A 20,033-nucleotide genomic window follows, 5' to 3' on the forward strand; every position below is an offset into this window, starting at 1 on the left:
ATAATAAAGTATATATCGTATGTAATAGTATTAAATATTCGCATTGCTTTGTTTTCCTCATCGGCTTCCAGACGCGAGATAAGAAAAATCGGTGAATCCTTGTTCGTTTATGTAATTCACAAACGGAATATATTTTTTACCTTGTTTTAGAAATCACATTTTCATTTAATTCATTTATTACCTTATGTCTTCCTTATTAAACTTTGATTGAATGTAGGCTAAGAGAAGTTACGCCGTCGCAATGACTATCGGCATAGACCTCTATTAAATATAAATGTAAGTATACATATGCATATGGTACTCTGTATTTGTGTATATAAATTAAGCATTCACGCGTGTGTCGTTGCAAAACCACACACCAACACACTTGGATTCTTACATCTTTGGCAACCGACTTGAAAACACAAGTAAATAAAATATTGAAACGCTTGAGGAGTGATGTGGAAATATTTCCATCACACAATTACATACGAAAGCATAAAAGCAGCAATGAATGCAACTGAAAGGAAAAATTTTCTCGCTTAGAGAGATTTTGGTTGGCCAAGTTAATCACATAAAGCATAGCTCACATCAACCCTGTTGGAAAATGTTCTCATCCGAGCGTAATAATAATAACAAGTAAAGAAGGGATAAGTTCGGGTGTAACCGAACATTTGATACTTTTGTAACTTGCAAGAATCAAAGCCCGGGAAATTCCTTCGAGTGCTGGTAAATATTTATATAAAAAATATTTTGCCAAAATTCAAAAATTTGTATATTAGGCATATGGGAGCTAAGGGAAGTATTGACCCGATTGAACCCATTTTTGACATACAGTCATACCCCGATTTCACCCATTTTCACACTGTCGATAGGGGTTTCAAAAATATTTGTCCAGAGTGAACTTGGTTATTATAGCTTTAGCGGCTTAGGAGATATGCACATCACACCTATTAGAGGGTGTGACCACGCCCACTTTAAAAACATTTTTTTAATTGCAGATTCTTCTCTCTAATGTTATTCGTTATACCAAATAACAGTGTTGCATCTTATTGTGTAGAGTTTAGTTATGGCAACTTATTGGTTTTCGGATAATGGCGTTTTGTGGGCATGGCAATGTTCCGATAATGATCATTTGCAATACCAATCGTCGTATGGCGCCCAGAATTATATGTACCAAGTTTCATTAAGATACCTAAATTTTTTCTCAATTTACAGCTAGCATATACGGACGGACGGACAGACAGTCACCCGGATTTCAACTCGTCTCTTCATCCTGATCATTTATATATGTATACATAACGCTATATCTAACTCGATTAGTTTTAGGTGATACAAGCAACCATTGGGTGAACCAAACTATTTTACTCTATAGCAGCATGTTGCAAGAGTGCAAAAAATCTAAGTTTTGCACTAACGAGTCAATACTTCGAACTTTACCTGCAGGGGTAAGCAGGAGAAAATTTGGTAGCAAGTGGACATCATGGTCTCATTGTGCTCTCAAGTGAGATCCAACTAAACACCATTCAACAACTCGATAGATAGATGGATACAAGTATGAGTTCTTTTCTAAGCTTTTTCTATCACTTTCTTATGTATACATATATATTTCGGATGTAAATTAAAACAATTTCACATTGGGTACATATATATGTATGTGTCAATAAGTTGGTAAAAAACTCAACTAGTTGTTATGAATGTACATATGTATGTAAACGTGCACATACTTAAGCCGCACATTATCTACTGGCAAACAAACTGCCGCATTGAGCCGTAACAGTCAAGTTTTGAAGCAAGAGGGTATTTCTTGTTTAGTTACAAAACTGATATTTAGTCTAAGTATTCCGAGCAACGGTGAAGCAACGATTTAGAAAGTGCGCTGACAAATCTAACTATTTTCTACGAATATTGTTTTTTTTTTAATTTTGAAAACAAAACATTTCCCGATTAATATTATTTGTGCGTGAATTTTTGGCGTTTTAAAATATAAAGAGTAATTTAGAACAAAGTTTTCGCTGCCTTTGTCGAAATACTTAAGTGCGGGCAATATGAGGGTGCATTTTCGTGACACGTAATTCAAAATTACAAATATACAATATCTTAGAGGCACTTTTGCTTGCCGTTTGGTCACTATTTTTGCGACGCTACCGAATGTTGAAAGTGTTCCAGGTGAATGACTCTTTTGAATGCTATCGGCTTCCGGTCAAGCCACCCTTTGGCTTTCGTCACGACAACATTGTAATGTGTATGTGTAAACACTATGTGATATTCATGCATGCATATATTTATATGTGTATATGACTGCTTACAAACCTAGTTACCGCAATTGAAGGGGCCCTGAACTAAGGTGGTATTTCTTATGTTTCGGACCATTCAAGTGAAACACAATTGTTATTATTTCTGATGAATTATGGTGCATAACACCTAATGTTTAGATACAAGTTAGTGGAGTTAACTAATCTTAAAATTTAAATGTATACATACATATATAAGTATGTGTAATATGTGTTCGTGTTCGTATTCAAAAGTAATTATGTTTCTCGAAACTCCATTTTTTGGTTGCAGCAATTGCTCACTGTGACTGTCTAGAATTAGTGTTGTTTCAAATTTAGTTGTGTCTATATAAATTGTAAAATGAATACATATGCATAGATATGTTCTTAATTGAAAGTTTTTTGTGCAGTGAAATTATAGTATTCTTTATTATGAAGCAAAAATTGTATTTAATAATGTGAACAGGTAAATAACACAAAAACTCATCATAGTTTTTTGCTCGCAACGAAATTACAAGCAGAAACAAATATGCTCCACCAAAAGGATTGCTTCGCTAATGCACATTACAACTTAGCTGCCATTAAAATCACTAGTTATAATCGACACAATAAAAAGCAACGACAGCCTAAACAGTTTTTCATATTATCAAGGAATCCGTGACTATAATTACTCCGAACAACGATTTTGAATTTACTTTGAATTGAAAATGAGGATTACGTATGAGTGCACAATTCTTTTAATCGGCGTACTTCTAATGTTTCTCAAACTAAACGGTGAGTTCACCTCTGTCTAATCACCAAATAGTTCGATTCAACAAACCTTCAAAAAAAAAAAAATCGTATGTACTATATTATGGATATAGATATTATATTTAGAGTGGATTTATGAGCATCAAGACAGTTTGGCCGAGTTCATAATTGCTCCTCAAAACAGATCTTTCCAGATTGAACTAAGAAGCTATGTTTAAAGCTAATTTTGACAATATGTTTGGTTGAATGTCCTTTACTAACAATTATGTTCATGCAGCGTTTGTGCATAGGATCTACTAAATCATAGAACCTTGCGTGGCCAAGTACCGTACAGACTTTACTTTTTCCCATATTTCATCAATGTTTTTTTTTTAGTTTTTATTCAACTGTAATAATTTTTATTCAACCTATGCGTTCCTTGACTACTTTTCACAAATTTTCTATAGGATTTAAGTCTGGAGATTGCACAGCCGAATCCATTATTTCAACTACCTGGTTCGAAACCTCCCAAAATCACAAACCACTGTTGTTGTTGGCAGTATACCCATTTCAAAGACATTTTCCATTCAGCAAAATAAAACCACACTCGCACCAGACTTTCCATATTCGTGAAAAGAGATCCATTTATTTCGACCTCTTGGCAACATGTTGCTACAAAGTATAATAGTTTTTTTCACCCAAAACTAATCAAGATAGATATTGGGTTGTATATATACATATATAAATAATCAGGATGACGAGACGAGTTGAAATCCGGGTGACTGCCCGTCTGTCCGTGCAAGCGTTGAGATATCCTTGGCACTCAAGGGATATTGATTATGCAATTGGGCGGAATCGGACCATTGCCACGCAAACAAAACGCCATTAAACGAAAACATTTAAAGCGCTATAACTAAGCCGCAGACAGTATCTTATAAAAGAATTTTATAATTTTTATTAGGTAAGAACTAGCTGATTTTTATCTGGCATGTACAGATTGGTTAAAAAACTTCTGCTCTCACCAAAAAATAGCACTACTACCTCCAAATTTCGTGTCGTGAAACACATGTAAAGTTACAATTCATTCTGTCAAATAGTTTTTAATGAATTTTTAATGTGACCAACGTTCCGCCCTTCCGTACTTACCGTTGTGACAACGTAGGAATCAGTTCTCTTTTGTTTTCATTTGAGCAATGTTGCCATTGTAATTTTTGGTTATTTTAAGAATATTTTAAATATACTCAAGTTTATTTTTTAATTACTACAAAATATCGAAACTGGCAACTCTGCGTTGTAAGGGAGCAATCACTAATACTTTTAATTCACTTTATTAAATATTGAAAGTTCAAAAATCAATTGTTTTAATATATCACAATATCACAAAAAAGGATTTAAATAGTTTCTCCGTATGTATAGGTATGTAGGTATACTCATTTTTAATCTAAGTAAATGTTGGGAGTTTTAATTTAAATGCTCAAAAATTATTATTTTGCTTGATCTGGCTACAATGCAAAACGTTATAAAAAACGTTACAAATCTTCCTTCAACTAATTGATGAGAAGATCAGTGATAGTGAATCAATTCACAGTCATGAAAACCAGGTTAGCAAATACACGTATGACCCAGCTAGAAAACTTGCATGAAATAATATACCTTTCATTTTTTACATAATAAATCAATTAGATGTCAGAACCAATTACTATTAGGCACAGCTAATGCCGCTGACAGGCAGCAAAAAGTTACCGTATCCTTTTCGGTGTAAATACACATATGTATGTAATATATATCATTTATAAATTGACAAACTAACTTTCCGTAATAATCTAATATTCACCATCTTGCTTAAGGAGAAATAAATATTTAGTGGAAGCCTTTACCAATTAACGAGCATAGAATTTTCAAAGCAGAGAAACTGAATACGAGTAAAGCGTTATTTATTTTTAAAGAGCCTAAGTATGTATGTTTCATCTTACATTTAAAGATATACTTTAATATTTCGTAATTCATTAAAAACTATGAAGGTTTCAGTAAGCTATTAAAATTTTTTCATTGTCTAACGGACAATACTAATTACATACATATGTATTTTAAATAATTAATTTTCCACCTACTTTCTATTCGCAAAAAGTGGAATAAAATTTGAAGGAATGTAAATAACCAAATCGTTAATAAACTGTTTCTAATGTAATATATCGCACCCAGAAGAGGACCACATATACTTTCTATTCAATCCGTTTATTACAAAAAACTAACAATTGCCAAAATTTTTAATATTTTGATTTAATCATTGTTATTTAAATGTATAGCATTAGCACTTTTTGGTAACACCAAAAAAAAAGATACCCAATGGGGCTGAAAAAGCAGACAAAATCTTTCATTTCTTTATTTGCATACCAAGCTGAATAATTTCAATCCATAAATCACACTTGCAGTGATGTGCGGTAATTGAGTATATTCATATAAATGTGCTTAAATACACACATCTCTTCTTTCTTGGCCAAATTGTTTTCACGGAAGTATATATATACAAGTAATGTAAGTGTAACAATTTATAAATTCAGATTTAGAAATGAGTAAATAATATTATGTAATCGATGGAAGTGTACCTCAAGTCCAGCTCCGAAAGAAAATAGAAGCCGCACTATAATCATTCCATACACTAAAGTTCATTTCGTAAAAATACAATTTGCATCTTCTTATATTTTACCTTTCAGATGAAACTCATTTGTTGGATCTTGAAAAATTTAAAATGCTTTGTCAATATGTTAAAAGTTTCAAATTCGCACAAGCTACTTTTCCATACGAGCATCAATATTATATTTATACATATGGTACATACGAGTATTTGGTATATATTTTTACTCATTTGTGCACGTACTTATATAAATTATAGTAAGCACATCCATCTAATCATTGTGCCCTGACTAAGCTTGTACGTTCAAAGAAAATAACTAAATTCGAGAGCGCAATAAAGTTTCATATAGTTTGAAATAAGTACACATGCTTAGTAGAGCATATCGGAGGCGAATTTCGAATCAGTGCATATGCAATTGGCCAGATTCAAGCCTTGGTAGACCACTTCAACTTTCTTCAAATGCCTTTGGTTTCTGAAATAGAAATGTGAAGATTTGCTTTCAATTAATATCAATGTAATTTACTAGATTGTCAAGAGTTTTTAACATGATTTTGATATTTTTCTTATTGACATAACATAGCTCCAGTAGTTTTTTAGATTTGTACATATAACTACACATATATGTACTTATGTGAGCGACTATATAAAATTATGTTGCTCCGCCTGTATGCATGCAATATCAACTTTTTAAGAATACCCAAGAAAAAGTTATCTAAATTTTTATACTCTCGCTATGGCTGACTTTTTTCCGAAAATATCGAGATATATTATTGAAATATAGCAATTATATTTATGATAATGTGGCCCCATATAAATAGTAAAATGATTTTCAAACTTCCGATCAGCTTTGTGCCGTATATATCAGTCAATATGTAAGATGTCTTAGGAAAATTAAGTGAAAGTATAATATCAGATATACAAGTCATATCGTTTAATATTGTAGTATATAGACATATAGTGGTTTTCGTTATTCTGGTAGTGATCAATGTGTGAGTTATCTTCATAAACTTGTGCGGAAACATATTCTCGAGTATTCTTTAGTAATGCAATCAGTCCAGACCTTCCCATAACTATACCCGTTGTAGTGATTTCCGATTTTCCAGATAACTTTAATCCGTATATTATATATGAGGGATATACTCTATTACGCGGTCGTATTTTTCCTCATATACGTATACCCAATATATTAAATTTAGCTTATTTGGTTGAGTTTATATGCCATATATCACATTTCAGTTAATAAAGTTAATTTTTATATAAATATCTCATATTGTAAAGATATAAAGTTATATATACTATATATACTATACTATACTATACTATATTTAATGAAAACTTTCAAAAATATTTTCGAAACAAAAGTTTATTGCATATTTATTGGTTTTCCTCACCACCTCTGAGGTTTCCATGTAGGCGCGTTAGCGATCTTTTTCTGGGTGTTCGGTTACCCAGGAGGTCTATATTCATCCATAGAATATATACATATCTAAATCAGTCCACTTTTCATAACAAATATAACTAGAAAACAAGTAAAGAAGGGCTAAGTTCGGGTGTAACCGAACATTTCATACTCTTGCAACTTGCAAGGAACAAAAGCGGAGGAACACCTTCAGGTTTTGGCAAAACTAAGGAAAGTATCGGCGTGATTTCATTCATTTAAGGAAAGAGTATACACTGTTATTAGAAAAAGATTCTTTCAGAATTTCATTAAGATTTCTTACATGTTGACCGGTAGATGCGGTATAAAATGAACCGGAAGCTCGGATGTGGGATGAATTAAAATTGACAGTAACGGTATCACCAGCTTCATTTCGAAGGAAGTACGGACAATGTAGGTGAATGTAATGGTTGTTTATGAATAATTTGTGGATTTTCTTCGCACCAGAATCGATAGTTTTGTTTATTTACGGCACCACTCAGATGAAAGGGAGCCTTATTAGGGTAGACGATTTTCTTAAAAAAATCGTTATTGTTTTCGAGTTGTTCCAAGGCAAAATCAGCAAATTCACGACATTTACGGTGGTCCAATAGCCTCAGTTCTTGAGTGAGAACAATTTTATAAGGAGGCAAGCCCAAATCCTTTCACAAAATCCGCCATGTTGTGGTTTAAGACAGTCCCAATTCTTGAGAGCATCTTGAAATCTACAAATAGCGGTATTCAGCAACACTTGGACACCGGAACAGCAACAATATTTTCATTACTTCGAGCGGTTCTTTGTCTTATTGGTACTTGAACATTATGTAAAGAAAATATACGCTCGAAATTTTCAACAATTCGACAAATACGCACGAAAAGTTTCAATTGGAGAACGATTATTTAATAATAATAAAATATATATAATAATAATATTATATAAAATTGAATAATTTGTAAACTTTGTTCTTGGGTATATCTTTACATGAGGAAATTTTAAACATTACTCAATACAATGAAAAAAAATTACAGATCATGACATATTAAAAATGGCCGAAACGAAATTATATCATGCTGCTGATGCATATTTACAACCAATACACCACGTTAGCTGCTTTACAAATAGATTAATTACTATATGATATTTAATGCATGTAATGACATTAAACACAGTAATTGTATAAATAAGATTTCGTGGTACATCAGATGAACCCAACAACTACATCGTTACGAATGACGATAGAGTTTTGTTCCCTTTATGTCGGTTGAACCGACAGTGTACGTGGCAACGTAAGACACCCAAAGATGTTTTGACATTATGGAAGTCCAATGACTAGCCTACAAATTCACTAATGTAATAACTATTGAGAATGAGTATTTGTTGAACGTATTATAGCACGACTCCTGGAGATAAAAAGTTAAAATACTAAATATATAAAATATGTATGTAAAATTGTTATTATTATTTTAGCAACTACTGGTGCCATCTTAGACTCGCGTTGTTATCTTGAAGGTGGCGGTTCAGCAGAGAGCTTTCTCGCTAATGAAGATCTGGGAGTGGGAGCTATTATTGGAAAGTTACGAATAAATGGAAATCCTGAAATAGAAGGAGGCGATATTGATTTATCTCTACGAGAAAAGGACGCTCAAATCAAAATAGTACCAAGCACCAAAGATTTGTCTTTGGCTATGGAATTGGACAAGGAAGGGGTCCTGGGTCCCTCTTCAGTTTATGTAAATGTTATTTGTACTCGTCGTCGTTCTACTGATCCGGTAAGTGCTTGATATAAATCGAATTTGTAGAATTTTCTTATATGCATGCATTTGAAAAATAAGTAAGTATGAGTATTTGTTTTACTCTAAGATTCAGAATACATTTGTAGCTATTACACCAATGTATTAAGAACGGATAGGAAAGAACTAAGCTCCGGAATTATAATAACAAAGATTAATAAATTTTTCATTCGTTTATGAAATCAAAAGAAAAGAAGCTTTATAAGAAGGGCAACATGACTGTAGCCTGAATGAATACAGATTATAACATAAGTAAATTGTTATGATCAAGTAGCTTCGTGAGGCTGCCAAGTTCATTGTCTAATGTTGAAATTGACCATTTACCCCGTCACTGAATAATGCGGTGTGGGCTGATAGTAGTTTAACTCAATCCAATTGTAAATTTTAACCACATTAACTGTTGCATCATGCAATAACTTAAATTTGAACAAGGAAGGAAGGCCTAAGTCTGGGTGTAACCGAACATTTTATACTCTCGCAATTTTAAAGGATGAAAACCGGGGAAATAGTTTCAGGTATCTGCAAATGTTGCGAAAGAAGTCCATGGTCGCTCGTTCGGTGATATTATTAATGGATTACAATCATATTTGTTACATTATTAACTTACTCGTATACCAAAGGACGTATAATCACTATTTTAAGTTTGAAAATTCATATAGGGGTGTGGGAAGTTTTGACCCGATTCTACATATTTTTGACACAAGAGCACATTGTTATCAGAAAAAGATTAATTCTGAAATTTATTAAAATATTCACAGATTGATCGATACTTTCGGTAAAAAGTCAACCATAATCACAGATAGCTCACATATGCGGTATCAGGGGCTTGAAAATGAATGGTTCGATTTTGACTATTTTTGAGACCGACTTTAAAATTGTGTTATATGTGAAGTAGGCGTTGTTGCAATTCGTTTTCGTCCATTTCCACACTGTGCCATTAGAATCTGATGCACCAATTATAATTGAAATACTTCCTGAAATACATGATTTCACCTAAAAGTGGATGGTGCCACTCCCACTGTGCAATGTTTACACCATTTCCTTTTCAACCCTTCCGTACCATTTTTACTGTAAAATTTAATGTTTTTGACGTGTTTCTTTATCTCATTTTTAATAGTTTTCAACATATGGGCGGTGAGTGTGGATTATCCAAGATTTTCAGACTATATGAGGTAGTTCTTGAAGAACTTGCCCTCGGCAAGTTTGGTTGATATAGCATTAGTGGATTTTGAGATATATACATACATAAAACTTATTAGCGAGGGGGGCTACGCTCAATTTTTAAAAAACATTTAAACTGCAAATACCCCTCTGTACTTCGATGCTATGTACCAAATTACGGGTTTGTATCTTAATTTGTGGTTTAGTTATAGCAGTTTATAGTTTTTTCAATTCTCTATCTCCGCCTAAAAATATCATTGATAGCTCAATTACTTCTCGATAATCATCGATCCAAACCGCCTTGACTTGTTCTCTTTTTGATGAGTTTTCTAATCTTGTCACTTGTTGTGATTTGCGAGCATCTAAAGCAGGCAATAATTCTCCATTAAAGAACAAAGTTACAAACTCTCTCATAATTTAGCGACACCTGTCTAACATTGCTACTTATTTTGATTTTTCAATGGGGTTGACTCTGCGTTATATTTATGTCGCTGTTTCTTTTCCTCAATTGTTCTTTTTTAAACTCCATCTAAGTGACCTTTCACCCGTTGTCGTTGCAAAAAAGACTTATCTTCATTGTCAAAGTTCTTGATAAACTCTTGTCGCTGCTGTCTTGGGTTTTTTTTGCAAATCCCTTAAAATTTTATATAAATTCACAAATTTCTTTACACAATTAGGAAAAGATCTTTTAAGTATACGAGATTTTTTCCAATATATAATGCGCTCGCGAATACTGAGATTTGCACTCTAATTTTCAGATAAATTCACTTGACGAATCTTTTGATCCTTTATTTGATATTTTGCATCATCTTTAAAAAATATATTTTTCTTAAAGCTGCGTAATTCTAATTGACATGTTGACCGAACGAAAACTATGTTTTTAAGGTAAAAGATCACAAATTATAACATGCATATCGATAGTTCGCGCGCACACCAAACTTAGTTTCCAATTGTTTCAACATGATTCAAACAAAGAGAAAGCATCCAAAACAAAAAACTTTATTTTTTTTGGGACATCCTTATGTATGAGTATATATTATATAAGTACATATATTATATATGTATGTACATATATTATATAAGTACATTATTATATATGTACATATATTATATACATATATTATATTGGTGTATTAAATTCGAACTGGGTCTGAAGTAGCTATCAAGCGCTCTCGGATTTAATTTCATTATTTCATTTGTTATTGTCTGTGGTAATTCATGTCGGCAACTTACTCAAACTCCTGTAAGGTTTTTGGTATGCCGGTAGCTTACATACATAAACACTTAAGCCAACTTGAGGGTTTTAATCGCCTTATACTTTAAAAGTTGTTTTCAAAAGCTAAACAATGCAGGGAAAGCATAGATTTTTAGGAAAGTTAATTTAGCAATGCATTTTTATAGCCACACACTTTATACATATATTATATAACATACTCGTAAGTATGAAAACTGGTATATTCGAGTTCCATATGGCATATGTTTACACTAGTTTTCGTATCTATGTACATATGTACCATGCATATCTACATTTGTAATTGTTTCGTTGAGATGTCTCAAAGTTAACTTATATAAAGTCAAATTGAAGGATTGAGATTATAAAATCCTTAAGCGGATGTGGGTCCATTTGCGTACAATCTATATTCAAAGCTGTCATTTGCTTGTTTCCTAAGCATGGAAATATTACAAATTGTATCAAATTAGTTAGATAAGTTCATGCCTAACTTTATTTATTTCTTATTTATTCATTTATTTATTTATTATAGATATATATATATTATATATATATAAGTATATATAGTGCTTTATGGCTGCTAGGGCCTTTGGCTTAATTAAAAATTACAGATTAAATTATTACAATTATATTACTGAAGTCTAAGACAAACTACTCAATTTGCAGGGTTGAAAGTGTTCTCCAAAAAGTTTCATGCTATTGTCATCTGTCCGATCGAGTAAGTCATATGGTTTGTTGACTCTGTGTTGTTGGAAGTGTGCGCAACTATCGAGGATGTGAGGTACTGTGAAGTCTTCCGAACCACATGAAGGGCATATGCGTTTGTTTGTACCATTCAAGCGGTGCCCATGTCTAGCAAGTGTATGTCCACCCTGATGTGTATGAATGTTTTTATCTTCATACGGGTGATAGTATTAAAATAATGAAGTTTTTGGCCAGATGGGTTTAAGAGTTTAGACAACAGTCGAATCCTCCAAACTACTCTCCAGCAGTGCGAGCTCAGCACCATCATCCGTACTGTCGACCCCAGCCTCCCCGTACAGGCGCTCGGGACTGAAGACGAACCCATAATCACCACGACCTTCGTCGTCATTATGAGTTTGTGTATGCCGAGGTTCTATCCGGCACTTTCACATCTTGGGGGTGGTCCAGGGCTTCCCCTGACCACCATCATAAAGACAGCGGAGATAGCAGCCAGATTTCTGATCAACCTGCTTGCCACCGTAGCGCTCCAAAATCTTGGCAACCAGTTCTCTATTTGTATTCATAGTGAAATAATAACTATATTAAATATAATAAATAAAAAAAATTTAGTTTAGGCACTCTTTAATCATATGGTAGTGGAAAGTAATATTTAAATTTGTGGTAGAAATTTTAATGCAATTATTTTCGTATTTGCTTTTTAGAGTTTTGTGATTCCGGTGAACGTACGCGTAATTGACGTCAACGACAACGCCCCGATTTGGATAGGTGCACCATATACCGTAACACTCTCTGAAGTCACTGTATCCGGTACAAGAATACTACAAGGTGCACATGCAGAAGATGCAGATCAGCCGGGTCCATTTTCTACAGTTGAGTACCAAATATTACCCGGACCATACTCGGGTTTTGTCCAGTTTTTGAACCCTCTCGAAGGTACATTAGTACTAAAAAAGTCGTTGGACTACGAGACTATGCAAAATTTTACTGTGAAACTTAGAGCTCAAGATCAGGGTAGTCCACCAAAATATACGGACACAACACTAAGAGTAGTGATTACAGATGCTGATGACCAAAACCCTAAATTTCAATATGACTCCTACACTGGAGAGCTTCCAGGCGATGGACATCCCGGCGATTTAAGGTTACGTCCAGAACCAATCAACGCTGTTGACCAAGATGAAGGCATATGTGCGCCTATTCAGTATACAATTGTTCAATCACAAGACACGACATACTTTCGAATACATCCTCACAGCGGCGTTATTACATTACTAACACCCATCGGCTATGCGGATCTAGTTAACGGTGCTACAATGGTGGTGAAGGCGACACAAATAGACAATGCCGACCGTTATGCGTTAACAACCGTTATGTTAACACGGCAAGGGGCGCGTGCTGATATAACAGCGCTGTCATTTGTACAGCAAAAATTTTTCATGCGTATACGCGAGGATACGGCTGTTGGAAATCGCATTTTAGCATTACCCACTAACAAACCGGGAAAACACTTGAAATATACAATATTGGACCCAGTAAATTCACAATTTTTTAGTGTGGGGTCATTGGGCGAAGTAATATTAGTTAAGCCTCTCGACTATGAGAAGATAACAAAACATGATTTTCAAGTAATGGCAACGGATGGTTTGACAAATATTACAGCAGATATAACGATGGAAGTTATCGACGTAAATGACTGGGAGCCTAGATTTCGAGAGACACATTACGAGTTCGTGATTCCAAATAGCGTAAGTACAAATATTTGAAATATTTTTTACAAGTGAAATCCTTAATGAAGCACATTTATATAGTTCTTAAAGAATTTTAATAACTAAGGATACGCACATTTCATTTGCTTATAATATAAGCTAACAAAAGTAATAATTTTCTTTTATAATTGCATTATGATGTGAAATTTGGAATAATCACCCCCTTTATAATAGTTGTGTTCAGAACTACTAAAGGTGCGGTCACTGTATACTAATAACCTCAGAAACATTAAAACACGATAGGGAAACTGTTGAAGATAAACTTTTATCATAACTATAATACTCGTATGTATTATCTTGATGAGCCTGGAATGTTCTTCTGAATATTTTTCTGACAATACTTTAGTGGGATATCAAAACACTCAAATTTGTACATATTTTTTTTAGTCCTATATATTTTTACCGTAGTGTAATTTAACGTGATCATAGTTATTTAACTCACTACATTTTAACCAAAAATATCTAAATTTACCTAATCCTATTGCTTTTAAATTCAATTCAGCAGTCTATTCACTCGCCATCTGAATCGTTTGAAGGTGTAATGGTTGGAAAAGTAGAAGCAGCCGATGGGGATCGCAATGACAAACTTGAGCTATCGTTGAAAGGGCAATATGCTGGCCTTTTTGAGATAGATACTAAAGGATGTATTTACATGCGGCCTGAGCAATTACAAGGGCTTAATGAATCCACAGTTCATTTAATCGCCACAGCAACTGATTCAGGAATTCCGCCACGTAGTACCTCTGTGCCAGTCACGGTGACCATGGAAAGACTCACTCTTGCTCAAACATCTTGGAGTTCCAGTTTCATAGGAGTGTTAGGCATGATAATAAGTTTATTTATTGTTATTATTATAATTCTCACATGGTACATAATCCACTCAAAGAGCAAACGGCGAAAGGGCACACCACCTTTGGGACGAAATCGTGTCCACAGCCAGGCACACAGCACAATGTCTTCCGCAAACCTAGTTACTCACGAAAAAATTTCCAATAATGGTAATGGAACTGTAGTCACGAGTGGCAATAGTGGAGTTTCTGTGCTGCATATGAAGCATGACGGTAATATATCAATGTCAAATCCAATTAACAGTGGTCTAAATCATTCCGGAGTTGGCAAGGTATGTTCCACCGTTCTGGCAACGAATTTGGAACGTGAAAATAAGCGTGATCAGGAGCGTGATAGGGAAAAACAACGGGAAAGTTATGCAGCAACAGTTAGAAGTAAGTTCAAATTTAGTACTGTTATATAAACATTGCAAAGAGCATCATTAGTCATTCTTCCAGGTATAGTGTCACGAGCCTCTGCCAATGGGCAGTTGTACGAAGAAGATGAAATCGAAAATGACTCCCTTTCAAACCATAACAGGGAATCAGGTAACAACAATAAAGGAGCAGCTTGGGAAGAGTCAGCTAGTTTACAAAGAGGAACAACGTCGATAAAAAATTTAGACTGTAGCATCGTCAGAGCTTCAAACCTTCTGGCCGCAACAGAAACAATGGGTTCTTCGGAAAATAATTTAACTGTATATTTTTAAATATTCTGAAATACAATCAAAATCTTCCCCCTAATCCACTGACTGACAGACCCTCTAACAAACTAGAGAAAATTATAGTTGTCGAAACTGGAGATTCTTCGTAGTAAGTGATAATTTTTAGATTATTTTATTTATTCATAGTGCAGATTTAAGAATATAGTCATTTGAATAATTGTCATTCCATGTTTTCGACGAGACAGTTATTATGAATTTGCCACTTTATACTTCCAAATTAAAATTTTTAAATATAAAAATTTAAATTCATTGGTGAACTACGTCAGTTCCCTATCAGAATTACATATACTTGTATTTATTATTTTTTATCTATGTATTAATGAAAATGGGTTCCTGTATTTTAAAGAAGTTTTAGTCGTTCATAGAATACAAGCAACGATCATAGAATACAATACAAGGTTACTACAACCGTTGAAGTCATAAAACCAACATTCTCATACATACATAGGAACAATAATAAAAAAGGAGGTAAAAGTGAAACTGTGTCTTAGAGTACGACATACATAATATTTAAATATTATTTAGTTGATATACACATATTAAAAAGTTTTACTTTAAAAACTGAAAACAACTCAAATATATCGTTGAGTCATTTTGATCCGTTTTTCAATAATTCTGTTATCAATTCCATCTTCATCATGACTTTTAACAGTTTATAAATGTAACCAATATTTTATCGTAACTAAAACTAAAAACAAGAAATAACGCTAACTTCGGTTGCACCGAAGCTATAATACCCTTCCAAGATACAAAGGTTCCTTTCAATAACTTGATTCTGATTTAATTTCGCGAAGATACCTCATCAAATTAAAAAGTTTTCCATACAAGCACTTGGTTCCGATTGTTCAGTTTGTATGGAAGCTATATGCTAGAGTGGTTCGATATCGGCTATTCCGACAAACGAGCAGCTTCTTGGTGCGAAAAGGTTATACTGTAAATTTAAAATCGATATCTCAAAAACTAAGAGACTAGTTCGCGTATATACAGACGGACATGGCTAAATAAACTCAGCTCTTCATGCTGATCATTTATGTATACATTTTATAGGGTCTCCGACGTTTCCTTCTGGGTGTTACAAACTTCGTGGCAAACTCAGGAAATAATAAGCAGGGTATAAATAGCAGAATTGAGCATTTTCACTGTTAAAGGAGAAAAATAATGCTAATTCTAATGTTAAGAAATGTACGCTTACAGAATGCGCAAACGACTCTGCATGTAATTTATAGATAATCTGTATATATTTGGGCATAAAGATATAGTAGATATCTATGTTCAAATTTACCTATTTCATGATAAATTCCATAATACCTAAATATTTAATCTATATATGTTTTATATATAATATAATTATTTGCTTTGGTCATTAAGAGAATGAATAAAATTATCCGAAACCCCTCTCTTTGCCTTTTGAGAGAGCTCATGATCTCGTGGCATACTTTCTCAACACTGAAAGTTCATAAGCTACTGAACTGATGACAAGCAAAACAATGAACTACTAATAAAAATCCCGCAGAAATAAATTGCGAAATCAGTGGGTTGTTTGTAAGACCAGAATTTTTAGTGACTTTAACGTGTGTTTCTAATATTTATTTAATAAGATTTAATATAGTTTTGTTTTTAAGAAAGAGCGAGTATTTTGTTGCAGAGTATACTTTTACTTCGCAGTACCAATTGTCAACGTATATACACATTTTGGTTAGAATTCCCCGCAAATGTTATGTAAACTTTAACTTCCGAATAAATTATCAAAAGATATTTGATATTAACATGTACATATATTTAGACCACATATAGAATATCTAGCTTGTTAAATTAATTTTAATTATGTATATTTTTGTGTTAAATGGAAACCGAAAAATACCCAAGAAATACATTAAAAAATCTCAAGACGTATTTCTTTCCTTAGTGGCACCACTGTCAAAGGTTATAAAATATGTAAACTTTGACAGCGCTCTCTCGATTTAAAGAGTTTCGTATCATGTTATTCTTGAGTGCACAAACAGTCTCCGACATTCCTCCGACAGTCGGGTCTACGTAACCGGAACGGACCCGGATTTATTCCGGCCAAGAACTGTTAACTCGGAAGAATTCTGCTGCTATAACAACAACAACCGACATTCCACCCTTCCGTACTTACCGCCCGCATCAAACCAAATTTGTGAAAAGTTATACCCCTAGTTGCAACGCAGAAATCAATTGTTCTCTTTTGTTTTCATTTCACCAATGTTGCCATTGTTGTTTGTATATAATATAATTTTTCATAATGTAAAAGCTTAAAAACAAAATCCAACTATTAAAAATAGTTTACCTATTTATAATAAGTGTATTCGAATGTGATTTTGAGTTATTTTAGGAATATTTCAAATTTATTCAAGATCATTTCTTAATTAGTACAAAATATCGAGATTGGCAACCCTACGTCCAATTTTTGCGGATATCCGTACGGACCGTACGTCTGTTGAAGCGGACGGTAGAAGCGGTGGTGAGTGTTCAATTACATTGCGCTCTCATAAGATAGGTCGTATCAGCTGATTCTCTCACGGTTCTGCGTCGGTGACTGTTTGTGCCATTAGAAGCGTTGCTGAGTGTTCATTTACATTGTTATCACCGCTATACACTACACCGACTTGTTGTCGTGCTTGATGAATATCAAAACTTTTTGATATTTGAATTTGACGACCGCTAATTTGATCGTCTCACTCATGCTTAACAAGCACAAGTTCCATGGATAATATGATCCGAAACTCCTCTCTTTGCTTGTTAAGAGAGCTCATGATCTCGTGGTTTCATTGGCTTCTAAAATCATATTATCCATGATAGTGACTGTTGATAGATGAACAAATGCGCGGAGAAAATAATGTTATTGATTTTGAGTCAAAAGGCTAAAAAGTAATTAAAAGACGAAAAGATCACATAAATCTTTATATTATTTAAATTTTTATGCTCTTGCAACATGATCCCATGATCTAGACCCGCTATAACTAATATATAATCTTAAAATATCCGGTTGGCCTTATACCATATATACGAGATACCCCTACTCCCATATATTTAGTATTGTACATATAACGATTTTCGTTTTTCTAATAAGCTTTATGACGAATCTGTCGCTCAGTGTGTGTTATATGTTTATAAAATTGCTTGAAAATATGTTCTCGAGTATACCTGAGTAATATCAGTAATGTAACTTACTATATTAAATTTAGCCTTTACGGTTGAGTTTATATCACATATTTCTCCTTTAAGGATGACTTTAATATAATTTTCGTTAACGCGATTAAAATATGTTATTAAGAATAAGTGAGTACATAACTTTCAATATAAATTAATAAGATACCAAATTTGATGTTATCCATTCACAATTTCGTCGAATAATAAATTCTGAATTCTTTTGCAATAATTTTTAATAAAAAGTTTTGCTAACACCTATAAGTATTTCGCCGGCTTTGAGCTTTGCAAGTTGCAAGAGTGTTCGGTTACACCCGAACTTAGCTCTTCCTTCCTTGTTTAGGTTTGTTTTATTTTTATAATATAAAATATTTTGTTGAGGGGATGTTGAAAACTAATGAACTTTTAATTATTTAAAAAAATTTTTGGTTTCACTAGAGCAACTCTTAGCAACCGCAAAGCAGCTAGGCTCGACAAAAGTAAATTTGTGGACCATGAACTACCTGAGCGGTCGACACTCATCCGTACTATTTCGAGGTCAAAACTCCAAACTCAGGAAAATTAAACAGGGGGTTCCGCAGGGCGGTGTCCTCTCCCCGCTACTGTTTAATTTTTACATCTCGAAACTCCCCCAGCCACCAGCGGGAATTTCAATGACCTCGTACGCAGATGACTGTACGATATTGACGTCGGGCAATGGAATCGATGGCATGTGTTCAAAAGTAAACGGCTACCTCTCCGATCTTTCTCGCTTCTTTTCTGCAAGGAACTTAACACTCTCCCCCACTAAATCCACAGCGACCATCTTCACCAATTGGACGAAAGAGTACAGACTGGACCTGAACATTTCAGTCGATGGCACAAAAATTCCGACAGTAAATAACCCTAAAATTTTAGGCGTCACTTTGGACAGTCTGTGCTCTTTCACTCCTCACACGACCGCGATAACTGCCAAAGTACAGAGCCGCAACAAAATCCTCAAGTCGCTTGCCGGCAGCTCATGGGGAAAGGACAAAGAAACGTTGTTGGCAACTTACAAGGCAATCGGCCGGCCGGTCCTCAATTATGCAGCCGCAATATGGTCGCCTGGATGTAGTGACACGCAGAATAAGAAGCTCCAGACTTGTCAGAACACTGCACTCCGGACTATCACGGGGTGCCTCTTGATGTCCCCAATCGAACACCTACACAGTGAGGCCCGTATGCTTCCGGTTAAGGAACATAATGAGCTCCTCTCCAAGCAGTTTCTGCTGGGATGTTTTCGCAGAAACCACCCCTGCAGACGCCTGCTTGCAGCGGAGCAGCCTCCTAGGAACATCAAGAGGTCCTTCCTTGACTACGTCGACGACATCAGACAGCACGTCGACCAGACTTCGGACGCAACTAACTTCAGACAAGCACTGACCGCCATTCACAGTGGAGCCATTAACACCTTCACCGACTCCCTTTCAGTGAATGGCGTAATACGAGTCAAACCACCACCCATTGCAGACACAGAGCTCGAGTTGCCTCGCGAATCTAGAGTGACCCTCGCGCAACTTCGTTCTGGATACTGTAGCAGGTTAAACTCCTACCTATCCAGAATAGACCCCGACATACTAAACACATGTCCTGCATGCAATGAGT

General features: G+C 34.4%; 1 protein-coding gene and 1 long non-coding RNA gene across 5 annotated transcripts; one reads left to right on the forward strand and one right to left on the reverse strand.

Moving 5' to 3' along the window:
• Positions 1-1,826: 1,826 nt before the first annotated feature.
• Positions 1,827-15,728, forward strand: Cad96Cb (protocadherin Fat 4-like Cad96Ca). 4 transcript variants are annotated; one of them, XM_014242426.3, is made up of 5 exons: positions 1,827-3,026; positions 8,502-8,803; positions 12,623-13,666; positions 14,190-14,910; positions 14,962-15,728. In XM_014242426.3, exons 1-5 carry the CDS (start codon positions 2,960-2,962, stop codon positions 15,222-15,224), a joined length of 2,397 nt encoding a protein of 798 aa, XP_014097901.1. In that variant the 5' UTR covers positions 1,827-2,959; the 3' UTR covers positions 15,225-15,728. The 4 variants fall into 4 exon arrangements, with proteins under 4 accessions (XP_014097901.1, XP_036229623.1, XP_036229621.1 ...); XM_036373730.2 differs by having other exon boundaries at positions 14,974-15,728; XM_036373728.2 differs by having other exon boundaries at positions 14,193-14,910.
• On the reverse strand, positions 3,592-4,117 carry LOC118683017 (uncharacterized). The gene is made up of 2 exons (XR_004978851.2): positions 4,004-4,117; positions 3,592-3,912 (listed from the first exon to the last, which is right to left on the reverse strand). It is a non-coding gene; the product is annotated as an uncharacterized lncRNA (long non-coding RNA).
• Positions 15,729-20,033: the final 4,305 nt, after the last annotated feature.

The sequence above is a fragment of the Bactrocera oleae genome, chromosome 2, assembly GCF_042242935.1.
Source record: "Bactrocera oleae isolate idBacOlea1 chromosome 2, idBacOlea1, whole genome shotgun sequence".
In the NCBI taxonomy this organism is placed as follows: Eukaryota; Metazoa; Arthropoda; class Insecta; order Diptera; family Tephritidae; genus Bactrocera; species Bactrocera oleae.